This window comes from Synchiropus splendidus, chromosome 4 (genome assembly GCF_027744825.2).
Source record: "Synchiropus splendidus isolate RoL2022-P1 chromosome 4, RoL_Sspl_1.0, whole genome shotgun sequence".
Lineage (NCBI taxonomy): Eukaryota > Metazoa > Chordata > Actinopteri > Syngnathiformes > Callionymidae > Synchiropus > Synchiropus splendidus.
The window spans coordinates 13,759,358-13,776,233 of NC_071337.1; the positions used below are offsets into that span (position 1 = coordinate 13,759,358).

The 16,876-nt window shown below is 41.2% G+C and overlaps 3 protein-coding genes across 3 annotated transcripts in view; 1 reads left to right on the top strand and 2 right to left on the bottom strand.

Moving 5' to 3' along the window:
* Positions 1–713: 713 nt before the first annotated feature.
* Positions 714–2,309, bottom strand: fabp4a (fatty acid binding protein 4a). The gene is made up of 4 exons (XM_053861879.1): positions 2,143–2,309; positions 1,893–2,068; positions 1,703–1,804; positions 714–978 (listed from the first exon to the last, which is right to left on the bottom strand). The coding sequence occupies exons 1-4, from the start codon at positions 2,213–2,215 to the stop codon at positions 925–927; spliced, it is 405 nt and encodes a 134-aa protein (XP_053717854.1). The 5' UTR covers positions 2,216–2,309; the 3' UTR covers positions 714–924.
* Positions 2,310–2,425: 116 nt separating this feature from the next.
* On the bottom strand, positions 2,426–6,039 carry mrpl53 (mitochondrial ribosomal protein L53). Its single transcript, XM_053863634.1, has 3 exons — positions 5,926–6,039; positions 4,465–4,577; positions 2,426–3,516 (listed from the first exon to the last, which is right to left on the bottom strand). Exons 1-3 carry the CDS (start codon positions 6,018–6,020, stop codon positions 3,398–3,400), a joined length of 327 nt encoding a protein of 108 aa, XP_053719609.1. The 5' UTR covers positions 6,021–6,039; the 3' UTR covers positions 2,426–3,397.
* A 2,576-nt stretch (positions 6,040–8,615) lies between these two features.
* The window catches only part of pag1 (phosphoprotein membrane anchor with glycosphingolipid microdomains 1), a 42,801-nt gene continuing 34,540 nt past the window's right edge, over positions 8,616–16,876 (top strand). Inside the window, exon 1 of the mRNA XM_053862432.1 lies at positions 8,616–8,834. The gene's annotated coding sequence lies outside the window, so the exon portion shown is untranslated. The remainder of the gene's footprint in view (positions 8,835–16,876) is intronic.

Consider the following 16,876-nt stretch of genomic DNA (forward strand, 5'->3'; position numbering starts at 1 on the left):
CAATACCATTTTGTCAATAACAGAAAAGACTTAAAGTGCACCAATTGGATTTATTTTAGAATTTATTCTAGTACGGCAAAAAAAAGTATGTTCCCTGAGGTCAAATGGCTTTTTAATTTATATGATTCCCATAATTTGGTCAATATTTCTTCTTACATGATGAAGAGACTGAAGAGGAGCAGAGTGAAAAACAGTTATTATAAGAAGACAAGTTGTTTTTTTCCGATATCCACACTGCGCCCCCACTCACAGGAGCCTAGTTTGGGAGTTGCCTTTTTTTTCTCCCTCCTCCTTGTGTTCTCTATTCTTACTGTGATCACTACTTCTGTCCTCCCTGTTATGTCTTGTTATGTCATGTCGGACAGGAGTTCAATTTCGTTGTTACTACTTGTGGTACAATGGCAATAAAGGCTATTCCATTCCATTATAATGTCAGCCCTTTACTCCCACTTTCTCTATTGTTTTAATCAAGTGTTGAGTGTAACTGTCTTTGTACTTGCCTCTGTCTGCTTTTTTTAGTTGGACTTTGGGAGGAATCCAGATGAAGCATACACAATCCAAAAGGGCCCAGAGTTTCCTCAAGCTGGACTGAGACCTGTGACCTTATTGTCACACTGTTCAGAACTGAGTAAAACAACCAGTCCTCTAAATCACTCACAGCAACTGAAGACTACTGGCTTTGATTAAAAAAAAAAAAAACAACCTGAGATTACATTTTGACATTTCAGATCTCTTTAATTTGAAATAAAAAATCAGGTGAAAATAAACAGGTATTATGTTTACATTTGAATTTGACTTTGCAGTAATAAAATGTAATAAAAAAAAATCTGTCGAACAAACAGGCCGTTACAGAAATGTGGTTTCCTCGCTCATGAAACTGAGCCTGTTAGACAGCAGCAAGCCAAAGCAGCTTGGATGAAGCAATCACGCATCTTTAACGTATGTCCTCACCGCCACCACCTCACCCATGATGCATTTCTGTGGAAACAGAGAGAGTGTGTTTCAATACAACTGATTCCCAACGCACATGCTAGCACACACAATTCATGTTCACAAAACTGTAGTGATAATAATAGACAGATGGATTAGATACCAGATAGAGATAATAATAATTATAATGATTATATATATATATATATATATATATATATATATATATATATATATATATATATATATATATATATATATATATATATATATATATATATATATAAGCTATTTTACGATATTAAAAAAAAAAAAAAACGAAAAAACACTCCATTATTTCAAATAAACCATCACTGTTCCAAAACAGAACCTGTGATTTGTGTTCAACGTCTTCGCATTGAAGGACTTTTTCTTATATATTTATATTTAACCAACAGTTTTGTAGCTGCTCTTGAAGTTCAGCAAGACTTTGTGTTGCACTATTTAAATATGAGAAAGTTCTGCATTTCTCAAACACTATGTGTGCATTGTAAACGTGTCTAAATTATGCTTTACATTTGCCTCTGTCTTATGAAACTTTTAAGGTCCTTACTAAAATTACAAATGTAATCTTTCTGTTCTGTTATTATTATTGCTATTATTAGTAGCATTGTTAGAATTATTTAGTCCATTGATATCACTTAGTGGTTATTAAACTGTCATAACCACCGTGTCCTCTGATCATATGTAAATGGAACATATACAATGGTAGAAGTAAATATGAACGCCTCACCGCTATGAGTTTTCCATCTGTGACCTCTCTCTCGATGCTGGTCTCTTTGCCGTCCCAGCTCTGTTTCTGCACAAGCTTCCCGTTGTCCAGGCTGATGACGGTCTGCGTGCGGTAAAAGCAGAATTTTTTTTTTTTAATGCAACTGTCTCCATCTCAGAGGGATGAGCTCTGACTCCCTCCCGCATCTGACCGTGGTCTTCCGGTCGTCGGCTGTGGTCTCCTCAAACGGCTCGTTGAGCTGAAACTTGATCTCAGTGGTTTTGAAGGTGCTCTGGTTTTTCAACGACACCTTCCCCTGGTCATCCACGCTCACGATGAGATTGGGTTTGGTTCGGTTCCCCACCTGTCGGATGGCGAATCCCACGCCTGCGCAGTAGGAGACACGTTATTGACGGGCATCACATTCAGAGCAGGTGGCACGCGCGGCGGCCGACACCCACCGATGGCTTTCATGTAGTCGTCAAAGTTCTCGCTGGATTGCAGCTTCCACGTTCCGACGAACTTGTCGACCATGTTTGCGGAGAGAGTTTAGAGTCCACCACAGAGACCAGCTGAGAGGAGCAGAACTTCCCGTCAGTGAGGTCCAGACCCTGGATTTAAGGGGTCTGAGTCGAACGCATCCGCGCGACACAACCAATCACAGCCTCGAACTCCCAAAGTACCCGCCCCCAGGTCCCTCACCACTATTAGAGCATGTGCATGGACGGCGACGACCTTTGTGACTCATCCGAAACATTTACATCAAATTTTGGAACCTTTATCCACACTTTCCAAATAAAAAAAATGCAAACACTCCCTATTATTATCTTGTTTTGTTTGATGGACTGAGTTGCCCCTCAGTGCTTAGCTGACCAGTGCGACTTTTGTTATGCATCCAGAATAACAGATGCGAGCTCCAATTTCAAGTATGAATTCACATTTGTCTCGCAATTCTTCAGGAGTTCCAAGGAAGAGTGACCTAAGAGTAACACCTTTAAAGAGAATCAACAACAATCCCTGACAAAAATACTTCGGTAGGTTTTGGATTATTACACTTTGAATGTGAAACTGACACTCATGAAAGTAATCGTTTATTCACAAACGTATTGATACATGTTCTACCTTGAATGTCTTACAACTGAAACTGAAAATCCATAAGCTAATAAATTGCCTTGAATAATATTGAGATATGTCTGACTGATTGCTAATAAACTGCTGAGACGTACTTGACTTGTGTGTTAACATTCAAATGTGCAGACTTGGAACTTGCTGGCCGACCTTCGACACACCAACCAAATCAGCCGGACCCATTACTATGACAATGAATGGCAGTATGAACATGGACAGGCCGTTGCACTTCCCCACCTTGGCGAGCCTTAGTCATCCTCCCTTGCCATGACCACATATGCCTTTCTGCCTGCTGAGCACAATGATTCCTCAATGTTTGAATCAGGTGTGAACAACAACAAATACAGCTTTTAGAGGACGTTGCTAAACCAGATGAAAGCTAGATGGGTCAAAGGTTGGTGCTTGCAAAATGTTCACCTAAAATGCTGGACTCATCTTGTTTCACTGCTCACGGTTGCAAAACACGACTCAGGAGCAGAGAATGTTTTTTTAAATAAACAGCATCCAGGCAATCAATTCAAAGCAGAAGGGTTTCGCTGTATTCCTTTTACTGTACACAATCACCAATATACATAAACAGTTGAAACATCATTTATCTGAAGCAGCTTTGGCCTGAGGGTCCTTGCTGATGCATCGAGACTGAAATGCTGTCATCATTTCCGCCAACGTCAACTTCGATCCCTTCATCACCAGCCGCTCTCCGTCCACTGCAAGATTACAGAGAAACATTAAAACTTATCAAACATAAGAGTCATGCTGAGGTGCAGAGCAGTCAGTTCATTCTAGCTGGGCCCTGTTCTATTAAGACCAGTCCATCCATTTAGCGCAAAATGGTTTCACCCAGGAACATGGGTAAATCAAAATTACCAGACAGTGTGAACATGCCGTGTCAGCAGTCTTGCCACATGATATCAGTCAAGATAACCAGGATTTTTCCATTGGTAAAGGGTCCGGGAAAACACTAATGCAATGCATATAGACCAGTGGTATAGGTTTAGATTCTCTTTTTCTTGTATGTCCAAACCTCTGACCAAAACTTAAATAGTGAAAACATTTGGCATGTCATATAAATTAGTACGGTTTGGATGAATCATTATAACCTCTACCAATCACAGCGTGGCAATAATCCAAACCATGGTTGCTTGGAAATTAGGGGACCTATGGGTTGGAAAGATTTCTCCATTTATTCCTATTACATCCAGTGCACCGCTGGTCACACCAATGAAGGGTTAAAAACAGGCGCAAGCCCAGAAAACTTTGATTTATAAAACACAACTAACAATCAAACCACTGAAATAAATACACTTTTATGTGACAATGATGATTTTTTTGAGGTTTTCTGCTTTATTACTGGCCTCCTATGCTGTACCAGCTTTCGACGCCTAAAGGCTACTGTCCCCTGCTGTCCGATTGATTCATTGCACATGGAATATTTTTAACATGAATTACATAATTAAAGTGTGTAGGATCATCATTCAGACCGATTTAGATTATAAAATCATATATAAAAATGCCAGTGTGGGCAGAAATGAGCGGTTCGGGAGAGGTAGGTGCTGTCCCAGTTCCTTTATAGTTAATTAAACAATTATTAACATCACATTTCCATTAAATTTGCTTTTAATGACTTGTCAAAGGAACATGCAAGTAAAACTTACTGAACGTTACATCAATGACAGGATCTGACTTGTCGTGTTTCACCACGGTGACGACCTCACAGTTCATGTTGGTGGATTTGACCTTCTCGGAGCCCACCACCGCCAGGAAATCACTGCAGCAGAAACATCAACAAGGGACAAAAGTTATGTTAGACAGCGCTCCTTTAAGCATGTTAGACGTACAGTGCCTGGACAAAAAAAAAGTTAATTAAAATACACTCATACACTCTAAAATTTCGTTCGACCGCCTTTAGCTTCGATTACAGCACGCACTCGCTGTGGCATTGTTTCGATAAGCTTCTGCAATGTCACAAGATTTTTTTCCGTCCAGTGTTGCATTAATGTTTCACCAAGATCTTGCATTGATGATGGTAGAGTCTGACTGCTGCGCAAAGCCTTCTCCAGCACATCCCAAAGATTCTCAATGGGGTTCAGGTCTGGACTCTGTGGTGGCCAATCCATGTGTGAAAATGGTGACTCATGCTCCCTGAACCAGTCTTTCACAATTTGAGCCCGATGAATCCTGGCATTGTCATCTTGGAATATGCCCGTGCCATCAGGGAAGAAAAAATCCATTGATGGAATAACCTGGTCATTCAGTGTATTCAGGTAGTCAGCTGACCTCACCTAAATCCAGGTGGTGACTTTTTTTTTTGGCCAGGCAGTGTATGCCAACGCAGGCACCACACTCCTGTGACTTACAGTCCATTTCTACAGAATGGATTTTAGGATCTCAGGAAAGTATTGCCTCATCGAGGCAAGTATTGACACATTGTAGTTAAGGTCTTTTCGTTATCCTCTGGCTAGGTACCTGAACAAATACTTCTAAATGTCATAAATTTGAGTCGGTTCTCTTTCACCTGAGACCATTCTACAAAGTCGCCCGGATTCAAGACAAATCAATCCGATTATTTTCTTCCACATGAAGCCAAGTTTTGGAGGGCACATGCCGAAGGTATCTGAAGGTGAGTAGGTCCATAGACCCATGGCCTCACCTGTCACTAGTTTTAGATCAGCACAATGACAAGATGACTGAGCCACCGCATCCTGCTTCTTGCTGTGTGTGGGAGCAGTATGTCTTCTAGTTCATACTCTGTCTCATTCACAAAGCTTCCTTCACTTGTGAACAAGACCCCAAATGCGGACCAGTCTCTGAGTGACAACTCAGGGACTTCGAGTCATACAAAATCAAGTCATGGCAGCCCATAACTAGTTTAACTCGCGACTGTCACAAACTGCAAGCCCCACGAGAGTCATGTGTTACTAAATTTTCAACAGCAGGTCATACAACCCACATATGACCAAATTCATTTGTAAACAGGTTCGACAGAAACGTAATAAAAACACTAGTGAGAATCTTCTGAGTCGCAGCAGCGCAACATCGTTAGGAGCGTCAAGGCAGCAGTTTTACATATTTTGAGAGAAAAAAATAGTACAGGTACAAAAACAAATTTGAATTACCGTGTTGACCTGACATTGGACTCGAACGGACAGAACTGTACGGCGATTTTCTTGACCGACTTCAGGATCACGGCTGACTTACTGGACGCCGCCATGTTTTCTGTGTCCACGTGACGTCAGTGCCCGTCATTCAGCTGCAGTACTATGAATGGACACAAGATGGCGCTGGCAGATAAACTCTGGCGTTTGGACGCGAGTGAGCGGGTGGTGCCGCAGCCTCTGAGCAAGAAGGTCATCGCGTGTTGAATTCATTTGGAAACTAAAGGAGCTGAACTGTTCATGTATTTACCTTTTGGGTGGGGGCTTGTGGTGGTTTAAGAGGTTTTTCTACGCGTTCTAGACAACCACTGACATTCTTGATTTTTTTTTTCTGGACATGAGTAATAGATCCGTCTCTGACAATTTTATTTAACGATGTGTACTTGCACAGTCCAAGGAACCTGTTTGCGATGATCTGACGAATATCAGAAGAAGAGTCAGTCTATGCAGGGGGTCTGAGTTAAGTCAATAAAGGAGGTGCTGCAGACCTAACAGACAACTTAACGGACGGAGTAAATCGTCTGAAACTGAGAAATAGGTTGGTCATAATGAAACGGTTGATCTGTGTCATGCAGTCACGAATGAGTGGAACATACTGAGCAGTTTTAAGGGGAAATCAGAAAAATAGTTTTTGAACAACAACTACATTGTTTATTGTTTTTAAAAGTTCGCCCCAAGTGGAATCCTGCGTCACTATTCAAAGTGTTTGTGCAGTTTTCAGCGTCGGCCTTTCAGGGCGTGTGGTGACTAAACGTTCAAACATAATGACCGACACAATCAGGCCTCGGTTCTTTTTCCTGGACTGGAGACAATCTAGTCTGCGATAGCTGGACAGCGAAGGCCTCCCTCTATATTTAGACACCCGCTGCTGCTGGAAGCAGAAGCATTTCCTACACACACAACCCACACCCACAGTTTTCTATGTGGTCGCCGGAGCCACACTGTACATGCATTTAATGGGACAGTGAGGCCGACCGCAGTGGGAAACAATGAACACTCAGGGAGGGTGTTAACCTGGAGGCATTGTCTCAAAACAGGATTTCAAGGTCAATGTTTCAGACAGAATACGAAGGACGCACAGCTCCTGTTGTCAGTCAACTGTGTCAGGTTATTTAGCAATTAATGTATTGGGCAAGTGTGTGAATTTAAAGTGTGAACACTCCCTGTAGACTTGTGAACCCAACTGTGGTTAGAAGAAGTGGTGGCTCGTTCAGTTTGAATGGTGCCAGGCCAACTTTAAAAACAAGCAACAGAAGGAACTCAAAATGTAGTCCTATAGTTCTTCTTTCTGACTTGAGCTTGGTGAGGCAAAATAATTATTTTCAAAATGTAACCAAATAATTACATGCAATCCGGTTGTTGGACCTTGACACTGATACTTAATTCTGACTTTTTTTTACGGTATAGAGGTTGGCACAAATAGATGAGGGACAGGAAGACAATCACATTACATCTTCTCAAACTATCTCCACAGTGCTAAATTAAAACTTGTTCCTGGTGGACTCTTGCCAATGCAAACATGCTTACAGATCACATGTTCATTTAACAACTGGTCAGAATGAGGAAAGCGAAGGCGGAAAATGAGAACAGAATAACAAGTGAACTGCTCTTGACATTGAGGCACACTGTGTCTTGATATCAGCAACAAACTTCCGCTTTTAAGAAATGAAAGCGTTACAGAAGTTATTAATTTGTTTCCCTCCTTTTTTCTATCTTGGATCAATGACTGGTAAATGGTTATGTTTCCATCAGGTAATGTTTTGAAGGTCAACTAAATCAGATAGGACTGTACTGGAAAGGGTGACATGACACATAATGAAAAATTCAAAAGGGGACTGAAATTTCTGGAGGTTGAAGTGAAAAGAGAATCAAAACGAGGACAAATGTCCTGTCCATAGTGTGGAATCAGTAATGAGATTGCCAATTCAAGTTAATTGATATGTATAAAATTGGCTTCAGATTATTGTTTGTCGGTTTTAGGTTTATTACCATCTATTTGAGGTTGAGCTCTGGCTTGTGCTTTTGGCTTAATTTGAAGCTCAACGTTTACAGTACAATTCAACTGCAGCTGTCTTAGGCATCATACTTATCCACGAGCCTTGCGTTTCCTTACATGACATTGAGAACACAAATATTCTGTCTTTGTTGATGAGATTTGGTCCGATATCCATAATTCAAGACAGATTGTTCGACCAATGGCTGTCTTTATCAGGGTTAAAGAGGGTGTATAAGATAAAGCGACCCCAGCATAGAAAGCAAGAGGACAGGTGTGATGTCTGTAAACGGTGTATAACACTGTGTATTTAATCATTTTTATGTAATTTATGATGTTAACTAATGGTTTACTGAAGTATGGGAGCATCTTTGAATACTTCAGTTGAAGCTCGATGAGGCAGAAGACTCTTTCCCTGGCAAGAGATTGAATGAGAGTCTCACTGTATAACATCTATGAATACTTGAAATAAAAATATATTGTCCCCCTTTTATTGTAAAAGCAGATTAATATTAGCAGTGTTGACATTTTCAAGGTTCCCGCTGTATCCGGCTTCGACACGCCCACAACGTCACGTGACCGTCGGACCAATCACACCCGCTCTGTTTTTTCACGGTGCAGTCACGTGTCGCGCACGTCACATCGCTGCGATTGTCTGCGCTGAAGTGTGCAGCTCCGCGCTCTGTCTGTCTAGTGTCCAGAAATGTGCGGAGGCTGAAGAAGGAGCCTGTGTCGCCCTCCTGGAAGCTCCGCGGTCACCTCCCTCCTGTCTTCCCTGCATGCTGGTAACACTGGCGGACCTGGGCGAAGCAGAAGCAACTCCAGCCAGACACGCTGCAACACTTCTCCTCTCCCCGAGCACTGACCGCTACTCTCGGTGAGTCTCCCCGTTCTCACGGAAAGTTGTGTGTGTGTGGCTCAGCAGCTCTGTTGCTGGAAACTCATTTTGAGGACTGATAAAGCATTGACTTGGGACTTGTTGCCGTGTTTTTTGTCTCACTACTCATCCTCCGTGGGTCCGTGGATGCGGCTGGTGTGTGTGGTTTCATAAAAACGAATCATTGCTTGGTTAGATCCAGATTCGCAACGTGGTGGTGCGAATGTCGGATTTCTGACTTGGTACGCCGCATAAAAAAAGCTCTTCTGAGTGCAATATGACCTCCTCCAATTCACCTTTCTAGATATCATTATGTAACATTACTGTTCTCTATGCTAATGGGTATTTGAAACCATCTATATTTATCCACCAGATATCTCCGATGAGTTTTGTTTTTCTGCAGCTCCATCTCTGCTGTCTTCTCCTGGTGCGTTGGCCATATATGGTTTAATATCTAGTGTCTTTAACTGTCAGAGACTGTATGGAGTGTAAATGTGGTTAATGTTAAAAGTATTTTTGTGACAGAATTTTCATGACATAACTCAGTTTATATCGGACTGTCCTGATGAAGATGAGCTGAACTGGGAGGCAAAGTTTAATTCACGAGCTTCAAGTGACCAAATGATAATAAATGCAGGCATCCAAATGGGTTGGATCTTACGTGATAGAGAAGCTGGGTCATCTGGGAGAGGCTCAGTGCAGACCCGCTGCCCCTCCACACTGAGAGAGTGCAGCAATTGAGGAGGCGCATGAGTCTACTCCTGATGCCTCCTGGCAGACTTGGGGTGGACCCGCTGGACTACATCTGTGGGCTGTTTTCATGTCTTTTCAAATATAAAGAACATTCTTATGAGAAACGATTTTGATAAGTTCTCACTGGAGCTGTCATCTGACCTCCTAGATTATAGCTTGTGGGCGACATGTGGCTTCTGGTTTGTTATTTGAACGGGTTGCTTTTGTCCCATGTGAGAATCATTGTTGCGGAAGAAGCAGTTCCTTCAGGCTAATTTACAACAATCTTGTCCCACTTGTTTTGATCCACCCACTAGGCAGCAGTGTTATGTGAGATAACTTGGTGCAATGTTGGATTGCTATTTAAGTTACCTGGCTGTTTATTGTACTTGACTCAACTTTTCTGTATATTGTGTCCAACTCAGGCCTGTGAGCTCATGGCAGCAGTATAAAAACCACCACTTATGATGCAAGTGCATAAACATTGATCGCTGTTGTAGCCAATCATGTGAACAAGTGATTTCGAGGAAGCATTTGGTCTGGTTGGCAGTTCCCTAGTGCTTATGTAACTTGGGATGCGAGTTTGTTCACTCGCAGAACTTTATTTCACTTTCTGCCCTTGCTTGTGATCAGGAACTCCAAGTCATATCTGAGCTAAAGGTAATTGATACAAATGTTGTGTTGTGTGGTATTTGGAGAGTCCAGGCATCGACTGAGACTCAAACAAGATCACCTGCATCCCTGTGCACCCACTCAAGGATATTCAGAAACTGAGTGAGGTGTTGCGTGAGGAATGTATAGAGTGGTCTCTTGGGCTGTGTATTGTCAGGAATTTGGCGATTTTGATGAAACATATCCTGATACAGAACTGATGATGCAATGACTTGCAATATATTGGTTTGATAACAAGAGAAATAATTTTGAGAAAAAGAAGCAATATACGTAAAACTTATTTTATTGTTTATTATAACGACTTTTATTACAATATTATTACAACTTTTACTCACAGTTATTTTGCATTCAGTGGTTGTAATTTCAACAAGTAGCCTTGTTTTAAAGTTCTCTGAGTGGCATCCACTCAGGCATGGTAAGGTCTTGGTTGCGGACGTCTTTGTACAACCTGTTGTGAATCCACTTGCCTTTGTAATTCCGTCATAATAACTGCTTAACTGCGTCTCACTATGAATCTTTTAGGAAGAATTTCTCCACGATCACGTTATACTAGTCCCCGCCCTAACCACAAACATTTCCGTTGTTGTGTTGCTGCCGAGACAATAACAACAGTTATCGACAGTGACATGAGCGTGGCCTCTTCTTGTGGAGCACCCAAGCATGAGCAGTTACATGTACATTTGTACATGAGGACATCCTGGCATTCTCCCTAGGTCACTGTAAATACAAGCACTATCTGTGTCAGACTGTCACATAAATAAAACACATTTCCACGCTCTTGCCACATTTCCTCAACTCTCTTTCCCTGCAGCTCACATGAGCTGCCAGACGCACACCAAGAAATGCCACATATAGACTACCCCACCCCCTTCGCTCGGTGTGTGTTGATGTGTTCAGTTGTTGAAAAGAACCACTGCTGCCCTGTTTCCACACAAGAGGACATTCGCTCCGAGCAATGACAATTTGTACTCTGTTTCATCTTCCTGGTGGCTGCTGTGGACTGTTAGAAGCACAAATATGCTGTGGAGATGTGTTTGTGTAACTACTTGTTGGTGTCTAGAGGTGTGGCACCATTTTTGAGGTTTATCTTTCATCGCTCTGTTTTTTTTTTCATCATTAATTTGAGGTGTGGGAACTGTAGAACCTAACTGGGTTTGTAACTGAGTTTTATTTTGGGTAATTTATGCATGTTATGGATAAACTTGTACTTGTTTGTCTTTAATCGTAGCGTTAATTTCGCTCTGCAGTCAGTAATGTGCTCTATTGGATCTGACAGTTTGACATGGAACATCTGTTGACTATTCCCTGTGCAATGCGAGAGTTTTTTTTTTTTCAAACAGGAACACGGTGATGTCGCAGCACCAGGCTTGACAGATCTGAATGTAATCACACCCCGACTGGTCGCTTAGAAGTCGAGCTTCATCATAGGTTGTCAAGATGTCCTCGCGTGAACAAAGCACATTTCACACTCACTTAAGCTGAACAAGCACAAGCCTCATCCTCTGTCACTGGGCGGCAAACAATGGAGTATTTGGCTCAGTTGTCAAGCAATTGGTAATTACTTGATACTGTGCCCATGTTGACTGGAAGAGGAAGAAAGTTTTTTTTTTTCCCGTCAGACAATTAAGTATTATATTTGAGGCTCGCAGCTATTTGTCACAATTCATAATTAAATTAGATCAAAGCTCTCTCTCTGTCAACAAGAGAGCTCGACTGTCTGTTTACATGGAGTGGGGGTCGCTTGTATTATCCACCATTTGGTTTGGATGATGTTTCTGTCCAACACTGGCATGGTTTTCAGTGTCTGAGCCTCACAGGTGCAGACGCTCATGTACCGTTCTGAGTCACAACAGTGCTTGAGCAGCAAGCAGCAAACATTGCTACTTGTGAGGAACCGATGATGATTCGTAAATGGATGAGGGCAGAACAATTGTTCATGCTGAACCTTTGAATGTGGTGAATAAACCTGGCGCTCATTCAGTCATTCAACGCGGGAACGAAACTCTGTGGAAACTACAGAAAGATAGAAGTTTGATAATCAAAGGAGTAACTTCTTCTCAAAAAAGGATCTCACAAAAAAAAAATAAAATGCTTGAAATGTGAAATCACATTTTACTACATCAAAGCCACCTGATGATCATTGTTGATGATCAACTAGTGCATTGCATGTGTGTTTTTTTGAGCACATCTATCAGGCGAACTGTGACACTTGAAAGGAATGGTAACATGCTGAAAAATTGAAATAATTTAATACTTTAAAGTTGTTGTAATGGTATTATTTTCATATTTGTATTCATTATCGGCAAGTACTCAAGTGTCAAAATTGATACTGGTATCCGGATGAAAAGCAATTTAAGTTGTGCACTACAAATTCCAAGAATACGGTAGAGTCAAAAGGAGACGTTCCAGAATGTGTTGAAAATCAATTTTTATATATCAGTAGCTAGCTCGCTAACAAGCTCACTATGCTACTGCCCAAACAGAATGTGACGTCATTGGCTCTCAAATTATTATAGTCACATCTGCTGATAGGTCACTTCTTCCCCTGGCTATTCTATAACTTAATAAAGTATTATTTTGATAGCAAAAAGCAGACCACTGTCATGTAAGAACAGCTGGTTATTAAAAATGTGTGACTACAGTAGTGTTTTAATTTTACTGTGTCACGGTAGGTGAAGTGTGAGATTTTATGGGATTTTTTTCATTTCTAAATTATCTTCATCTGCCTTCACCTTGCTCTCTGATAGTACAGTATCTGGTAGCCCCTGAAGGGAAAGAAGAAGGCGAAGTTCTGTTTTGAATGAGACGCCCCGGGAGGGAGCTTTGTATTCCTCAGTTTACAGTGTTAATTGTTTGAAAGGTGCGTCTACTGTATGTTGCATCTTGGAGCTCGAGCTCTGCAGCTTGTTGTCAAGGAAACACGATTGTGTTTCTCGGTCAGAGTTACAGGATTTCCATCTCACCATCACAATGTCAGCAGTAACAATGAAACCATGATATGGCGGTGCGTTATCACCAAAGTGTGCTGCTTTTCTTCAGTAGCATTTTAAGTGGCATGACAACGTTTTTGGTGCATCGGCACACGTTCCGGGCCTCTAGATGACATTTTATAACCTTTCTATTTGTGTTGCTGCTCATGAAGTATTATCAATCTTCATGGATGTTGCATAATCTTAACTTGTTTTTGGAGATCAGGATTCCAACAGCAGTAGCGGGAGATAAGATTCCATCTTCTCAGGCAGTTGTTTACAGTCTGCAGCCATTGTAGTTAGTTATTATTTTTTAGTGTTAATCTGTCTTTGTCTTTATAATAGCCTGGTAAATTAGAACTCTGACCTGTGTATCATTGGTTGACGTTAATGTGCTAAACAAATGTTACGACTGGATCGATGCTCGTAACTGGTATTACTGTTTCCTAAGTTCCTTTGTTAGGGCCATGTTATGGCACTCTGGATGCCATGGACTGTTCACATCTGTCCTTACCTCTACATTAGAGACGATGAATTCATGCAAATATGGATGTAAGACTGTGAAGAGAAATGACAAACGTTGTCTTATACTCCCATTTAATTCAATGGGAATCAAATTATGCAGCCAGTAATTGTCTCTTTATTTGTAAAGTGATAGATCTTACAATTTCCTCTTCCCCTGCTGCTGGGTCATCTCGCCTTGATAACTTGTTGGCATCAAAAGGCAAGATAGATGAAGCGTCCGGCGGCTTCTGTTCCCTCTATCCCAATTAGGCCGCTGAAACATTTCTGCTCTTCTCTTGGTGTGAAGATTAGAGGCTTCGGCCTCTGAGATGAGACAGACGCCGTGACTCAATCACCCAATGTTAAAAGAGCAAGCAGAACAAAAGTTATTAGACGAGGGTGATGACAAAGGGGAGGACAGGCGAAGGCATGAAAGAGAATCTGCGTCTAATAAAAAAGAGGATGTTGATCTTCTGAGTCCCTGTTATTGTCTCTCTTTGTCTTCACTGTGGAATTGATTTGTAATTTGTCCAGTACAGGAAAAAGGCCATTTTGGCCATCATTTGTTATGAATTTTATTTCTCACTCATAGAGCAACCGAGTCGCTACCAAACTGAAAGTGGTCAACACCTGCTGGTTTTGAGTAGGAAATGCAAATGCGCTATTTTATGAGGGAGAGTGATGACTCACTGAGTGTGACATCTGTTCAGGAAACGGATGATATTGAATAAATCTGTAGCTGCTGTTGTTTCACTGGTCTGGTTCATTGTTACACAATTTAATCATCAATGAAGAAAAAAAGGCTTAAGATGTTTTTTTTAAGTTGAAAATGTCTTGTGGAACTCAAGTGCCGCATTCCAACCGGTCGCATGGGGACGGCTGCAGATTGGAGACATATTGACTTTACTCATTATTATTACTCATCATTACCGTCCATCTCAGCTCTAACAAATGATTGCTTGATGACTATTCATATGTTTTAGCATGTATAAAAGTTGGTGTTTTAACACGAAAATATAAAAATCAAACAAATTCATTTTTTTCTGCACAAATCTCTGAACCAACTTCCACTTATCAAGGGAGAATTGTGAATCTATTGATTCATCCTTGTCTTAGATTTCTCCATCGTATATTTACGTGTGAGATTTGAATATTAAAATGTTCAGGTCCGTTCATGTTCGTCTGTCATTTGGGTGTGTGCGTCTAGCAGCAGGGATTTTGTCACATGTTGCAATAACGTGGAGACACGAAGCAGCTGACCTCGGTATGTAAACACCATGCAAAGGAATTCCTAAATCCTCTGTGTGAGCGTGTGTCTGTGCACGCATGTGAGCAAGCAACGTATCACTCGCCGTCACAGTCAAAAACTTGTTTGACCTGATGTACAGTTGTTGGAATCCAAAGCACAACATCAAGGTGAACGCTGTGTTCAGGCTGCTGCTGTGCATTGAGAAATTATTTCCCTCTCGATATTTCACAGCGTCTGTCGGAGCAGTGAGGTAGTCGCCACATTTCCAGGCAAGTAGTCTCTCCATGTACATGTGCAAGTTAGAATGGAAGTAACCAAAAATATCTATAAAATTGTGTTTAGTTTGAACAGCATTTTATGCATTTCATTTAGAAACCAAGCGAGGAGGTGCAGGAGTTCGCGTTTGAGGCACTCTTCATTATATATTCATGAGTTTATTTGAGTGCAGGCTGTGGGAATAGTTGTCAGAATGGAAGCGAAGATGACTGCCGTTTTTTTTATGGTTAGTCGTTTTTCAATTCAGAATGACTGATCTAGTCACTTAATGTGTTAAAATGTACCACAGTGAATCGACCTAGCATCGGCTGTTTACTACGCTGCATTCGATCAACTTGAATGTAGAAATGGAATGTATGTGCTACAGATTTGAGGCAAGACATTTGTGTGTTAATATTTGTATGTTACAATCCCATTCTTGTATTTATCATTAGTGACTTCTGCTGTATTCAGAGCATAAATGTAACATTGATTTGTGAGTAAATACAGGGTTTTAAATAGGACAACTGGACAAAGGTTTGGCTCTGGAAAACATTTCTCCGTTCATCAGAAAGGTCTTTCAATTCTTTGGATTAACATCTGTTTTTTATTTCTTTTCATCATGTTTTACTGTAACTGCGGAATGTTACAAGAGGTTTTGGATTTTAATGTCAGTTATCTGGCGCCACACTTTATTCATGTCTGTTGTGTTTCAACAAGAGGATAAAAAATGTTCCCCATCACATGCGTTAGTGGAGCGTTGAGGTGAGATTAGGTGACAGGCAGCAGAGAGCGGTGAGAAAACAAAATGGATATAGTCTGTCGGTTCCCCTCATTGTAAAGTGTTGCTGATGCAGCACGCGCTTGGCACAGACGCACACATACGATGCTCACACTCTGCAGAGGTGGGATGCTGTAATGTCACCCGGGGGGAGGATCCCCATCTCACACTCTCGGCAAGGAGAGGCGCACACTAGACAGCAACTGCATGTGTCGGCACACGCTATTTGTTCTCTCTTTAATGTTCTTGTTTGCTTTTCTGGCGATGACCGAACACTTCAGGTCAGAGGTGTCAAACTCAATCACTATCAGAGAGGGTCGAAACAAAACGTGTCAACATAGTTAGTCAAATGTTCATGTGTTAGCTGCAGGCCTTTTACGACTTATACTTATACATAAGGTGTGGGTTGTATATCAATGTGTCAGTTTGACATGTGTGGTGTCAAAGTTGCATAATATAACATGCAAAAATGTAATGCATCCACAGACAATTCACTTGAATTTTTTAAGAGGCTTTCTGGTTATTATTTTAATGAATAATATTTATTACAATCCCACAGCAAACATACATACTCTTTCACCTCAATTTGATCTGAGAGATGGTAAAAGGAGTAGAATTAAGATCAGTTCTCAGAATTTCTGCCCCCTTTTTATGTTTTCTTTTCACAGGCAAGTGTAGGTGTTTCTTAATGAAGTCCATTTTGATTTCAGAATCCTGTAAATAAACTTGCTACTGTAATAACACACAGGTCCATCAATTTATTTGGGTCTTGGTTTACAGATGGAAAAGATAGAATCTCACACAGTTTGTGTTGGAAGCAGCTTGTTTACCTGGGCATAGCCATAGAGAAAGCACAGCCACCACACGAAATTGCCCTTCT

Excerpts from the sequence above, each read along its gene's own strand:
- fabp4a (XM_053861879.1), bottom strand. The coding sequence starts at position 2,215 with ATGGTCGACAAGTTCGTCGGAACGTGGAAGCTGCAATCCAGCGAGAAC. Across the intron at positions 2,069-2,142 it reads CGACTACATGAAAGCCATCG|GCGTGGGATTCGCCATCCGA; the intron begins GTGGGTGTCGGC and ends CCTACTGCGCAG. Across the intron at positions 979-1,702 it reads CAGATGGAAAACTCATAGCG|AAATGCATCATGGGTGAGGT; the intron begins GTGAGGCGTTCA and ends CTGTTTCCACAG.
- mrpl53 (XM_053863634.1), bottom strand. The coding sequence starts at position 6,020 with ATGGCGGCGTCCAGTAAGTCAGCCGTGATCCTGAAGTCGGTCAAGAAA. Across the intron at positions 4,578-5,925 it reads TCCAATGTCAGGTCAACACG|TGATTTCCTGGCGGTGGTGG; the intron begins GTAATTCAAATT and ends TTTCTGCTGCAG. Across the intron at positions 3,517-4,464 it reads TGTCATTGATGTAACGTTCA|TGGACGGAGAGCGGCTGGTG; the intron begins GTAAGTTTTACT and ends GTAATCTTGCAG.